At 49.6% G+C, this 4,585-nt stretch overlaps 1 protein-coding gene across 1 annotated transcript; it reads right to left on the minus strand.

Annotated features, from left to right (window-relative positions):
• Positions 1 to 138: 138 nt before the first annotated feature.
• LOC123074364 (uncharacterized) lies at positions 139 to 3,609 on the minus strand. Its single transcript, XM_044497228.1, has 3 exons — positions 2,159 to 3,609; positions 525 to 633; positions 139 to 401 (listed from the first exon to the last, which is right to left on the minus strand). The coding sequence occupies exons 1-2, from the start codon at positions 3,351 to 3,353 to the stop codon at positions 557 to 559; spliced, it is 1,272 nt and encodes a 423-aa protein (XP_044353163.1). The 5' UTR covers positions 3,354 to 3,609; the 3' UTR covers positions 139 to 401; positions 525 to 556.
• Positions 3,610 to 4,585: the final 976 nt, after the last annotated feature.

The following is a 4,585-nucleotide window of genomic DNA, read 5'->3' on the forward strand; positions in this document are numbered from 1 at the left end:
GTTATCAGCTAGTTAGCCTAGTTACATCAATGTGAGAGGAAAAGGCTCGGTCGGAGAAAGTTTGTAACTTTGGAATCTGATGAAGCACAAGATGCATCCTCACTTCCATTTGATCAGAACCAAGGAAAGCATAAGCAGTTGATAATACAGCATGCAACGGTAAATTACTGAGCAGAGTGCACAAGTCCATGCAAGCAAGTGAGTAACCCAGCTAATTCGTTACACCTGAAGTGCCAACAGACATAAAGAGTAGATAAAAACATGAAGTTAACATTTGAAACATGACAATCCGGAGGCTGTTGACGCCAAGGCTGGTCATCACCTAGGAGTTGTCTTAATTCTAGCCACCTTGCAATAACTTGATGTGCTACTTCCAGTTCCAGGGCCTTATCTGAACCAAACTGTGGAAGAAGGACATAACTGTTACAAGCTGTAGCAGCAATGGAAGACAGCGGCTCAAAAAAAATGGAAGACAGCCCATTTCAAAACAAGATGGAATGCAGAGGCAATGTGGATAACCTCACCTGCGAAAAGGCCACCATGGTAATTCTGTTCCTCAATCTCGGCCCCTCTCATTAGAAGCCACAGAAGCAAAGCCGTCATTCACACCACTGCCGGTCTCACTAGGAATACCTTCAATGTTGAAATAAGAATAGCATTCTAATTAGTCAGAGTACACGATCCAGCACTCACAAAAATAAGCATTCAATTTATCGTTTGGCCTAAATTTGGATTAAAGAATGTTAATTGAAGTGAAACAAAAATTAAGGTGGTGCAGAATTAACTTTGGTTGCTTCCCAAAAGAAAACAGCCCTTACGATTAACTCACCACAGCTAGATACCATGCAAACCCTTTTTATTGATGTTGAAAGATACTACTATACAAATTGATAGAGTATCTACCTTACTCTTGTCATTCGAAATTACATAACAACATAACACAGAAGCAGGTAGATACACTATGCTACAGTGAAGAGATAGAAATATAACATTATGTCCAGAGAAGCAGAATCCCTTTTTGCCATGATGCAGAGATGGCATTTCCAATTCTGAAATATGCATACAGTGAAAGATAACTGAGAGCATCCTCAGGAACATGGAGCAAGTTCAGTCAGATAAAATTCCTTCATTGGTTGTTTTAGGAAAACTTTTATTAAGTCTATAGAGGTCATATACAGTTGAAACTCCTAGCTATAAGATTAGCCTATTTTGTTTCACACAGCCTAAACTGGAACACTTCAGAAATTAATTTAGAAACATACTTGTAAGACCATGAAGATAAACACTCAGTACTATCGTAAACTGGAATGGTACTTCAGTAGTTCCGGGTCTATGGCAGTACCCCTGCCACTAACCGACTACAGGAATAGGAAACCAGTTCACATCCATATTATGTTCTACTACATGGGTGAATTAGTTTCTACAGTATAGTAGAACCTTATTAATCATATAGTTCCAACAAGCTGATACAACTGCACACAAGTTGTTGTCTACAATGAATGCTACAAAATCTGCATTAACGGAGAATTGAACATCTAAAACAAATATTAGATATAAAAAGATGGATCGATGATGCATGTATGGCAAGGATAACCGGTAACTAAATCATTTCCAATGCATTTTCAAAATGATAATGAAATACATGCTTACGCAGATTCTGACGGAATGACTAGCACTGGAGCTGTGCTAATTGACACCTTAGCATTGGCAGGGCATGTGCAAGTATATGTACTGAAGAATGTAGTTGCTTACTCTACAGCATCCACCTATTTTCTGCGGGGGAACTACAGACTCATTTATAGACAAGGCCAGATATGGGTAAGAGGATGTACAGTTTAATTATCGATTAAGACAGAATTTTTTTCACTCCCATAAAATTTGCAGGAGACGGTAATATGTGTGATCACAGTTACAACCAGCAAATATGGACAGAGTAAACTATCTCAGAGTCCAAACACGAATCAGGATCAGATCATTATAGGGTCCTATAGCTACCAAAACCACATATTTGAGGTATAATCACGTCCAGCATACACGATCAGCACATTAGAAGGCGTATCAGCGTGAAAAGGAGAGTCTTTCTCAATTGTTCTGAACCTCATATCAACAGCATCAAAGCAACAGCACAGATGAGACGATGTGGATTATTGTTGATTACCTACACAAAGCGTTGCCGGCAGCTCCCATGGGTGAACGCAGCGGGAGGAGACATGTTTCCTGCTCGGTCCGACCAGCTCGTAGACCTCACACTCCACCACCTTCCTCGTGCGCAGGTTGACGCCCAAGAGGTGCTTGCCCAGGAAGAAGTACACCACATCTGGGTTCTTGGGGTGGACGAGCGCGAGCACAGGTGTTTTCTTGGGCAGCCCGGTGGCCTTGTAGCTCCCATCCGCCCAGACGTCCGCCAAGTTCACCCTGTGCTCCACCTTCCACTCCCCGGTGTCCTGATCGGCCAGCGTCCACATGACCACCCGAGGTGCCTTGCGGTGGCTCCGGGACTGCGCCTGCTGGAGCCTCATCCAAGAGGCGAGCACGACGCCCCTGGGCCGAGAGCTGTGGTCGCCGCAGGTTAGCTCCACCAGGCGGAACATGCCAGCGCTGACCTGCACGCAGCGGCGCGTGCTCAGCTCTCTCCCGGCGCAGTGGAGGCAGTGGATATTCTGCCGCAGCCTGCCCTCCGGGAGCTCGACGAAGTCCAGGACCGGCTTCTTGGCGAACGGGTCGCAGGAGAGGATGCCGGAGGAGAGGTCCACCCAGCAGAGCTTCCCGGCGTTGGTGATCGCGGCGTCGGTGTTCCAGATCCCGTAGCGCACGGGGTAGAACACGTCCTTCTCCTTCCACCACCCCGTCACGGACGAGAAGCAGAGCAGCGTGGCCTCGTCGCTGCCGATGAGCGGCTGGAGCTCGACGACCATGTAGTGGCCGCCGCCCGCCGGGGACGCGAGGAGGCCGACGGAGCGGGCGTCGAGGAAACTGCGCCCGTTGCCGGGGAGGCGGGCGGCGGAGGAGGAGGAGGCGTCGCAGACGTAGTAGCCCGGGGGCTTGCGGTCGGTGATGTTGAGCGTGACGAAGCCGTCGGCGTCGGGTCTGGAGGGCGGCAACGGGCGAGGCCTCGGGGCCGGGGGCGTGGAGAGGAGGAGGAGGCCGGAGGGGTCGACGGCGAGGACCATGGGGTACTCGTCCGGGCCGGGCGAGACGCGCAGGGGCACGGTGAGCAGGGTGACGCGCGGCGGCGCGGCGAGGGCGAGCGCGAGGTCGGCGCCCGGCGGGATGTCCTCGGCCGCGGCGTCCGTGCCGGACACCCGCGCCACGCTGCCCAGGATGATCCACGACGGCGGCGACGACGACGCCATCTCGACCGGCCGGCTTGGCTTGGTGCGCTCGCTCGGCTCCGCTTGGGTGGCTCTCGCTCGAGCGTGGCTGTGCCTGTGAGTGTGACAGAAGCGTGGGCGACGGGGGTTTTAGGCTATCAATTTAACCAGAGGGAACAGGGGCGTGTAGGCTATGGTGGGATTTGAACTCTGCCTCTGCCGTCCGGAAAGATGGTGGCAGAAGGAAGAAGAAAAAGGTGGTGGCCGATTGGTCGAGAGCGCTGGCACAAGGCCAGGGCCTGACGACCAGCCTGAGCTGAAAGCAGAGTAGCTACGGGTACGGTGCGAAGAACTGGCAGATGACTCCTTGCATGCTGCTTTTGTCCACGAGTCTACCCAAGGTGCGCTCCGGAGTCGAGTAAAACCTAGGCATGGACAACCCAGGCCGGGCTTAGGCCTTGTTTTGCAGCCTGGAAGATGGTTCGGGCCGGGCTTGGGCTTCTTTTTTTCTCTGTATTTCAGGCCGGGCTTGCACGTGCGTACACTAAAAAGAGTGTTCGGGTTGTGCTTTTGGGCTTTGGGCTTAATTTCGGGCTGGGCTCGGGCTTGAAAACAGAGAGTATTTCGGGCTTCCCGCTTAATTTTAGGCTGAGCTCAGCTTAAGAAATGACGGTCAGGCTTTTACAAGCCCAGCCCGACGTTTGCCCGGGTTTAAAGTCAAGCTACAAATCTGTGTGTGGAACGCGCGCGGTTTGGCATGTCAATATACGCATCGCAATACCTTTTACTTTCTTTCTAATTTAGCAGCTTTATTGATTACTCACATGAAATACATTCGCGGGTAATACAACCATGAAGAAATTCTTAAACATAGTTGATCCACAGACACCTCCAACGAACCTCACTAGCCTGTTTGGCACTTAGGTGAGCGATCATATGGGCCTCTTGCCTAACAAAAGAAATACTACTAAGCTAATGATATTTCTGAATAGCTTGTTAATCTCCTGAACAGGACAAGTTATATCAGCTTTTGCAAACACCCCAAATGTCTATATAAATTAACAAACGCTAAGGCATCACTTTCAATGATAATTTGTCTCTAGCCCATGTCATTAGTGCATCCCAGATTGCTATTGCCTCCATCGTCGAGAGATCCTGCATATTCATACCAACATGCTTGAGCCCGTATAAGGTTTCCATGTGATCATATGCACAACCAGTCCAGTTCTCCATGGCCCAAGACTTTGAGGAATGGAGCATCAACATTAATTTTT

The sequence above is a fragment of the Triticum aestivum genome, chromosome 3D, assembly GCF_018294505.1.
Source record: "Triticum aestivum cultivar Chinese Spring chromosome 3D, IWGSC CS RefSeq v2.1, whole genome shotgun sequence".
Taxonomy (NCBI): Eukaryota; Viridiplantae; Streptophyta; class Magnoliopsida; order Poales; family Poaceae; genus Triticum; species Triticum aestivum.

Excerpts from the sequence above, each read along its gene's own strand:
- LOC123074364 (XM_044497228.1), bottom strand. The coding sequence starts at position 3,353 with ATGGCGTCGTCGTCGCCGCCGTCGTGGATCATCCTGGGCAGCGTGGCG. Across the intron at positions 634-2,158 it reads GCCGGCAACGCTTTGTGTAG|GTATTCCTAGTGAGACCGGC; the intron begins GTAATCAACAAT and ends TCAACATTGAAG.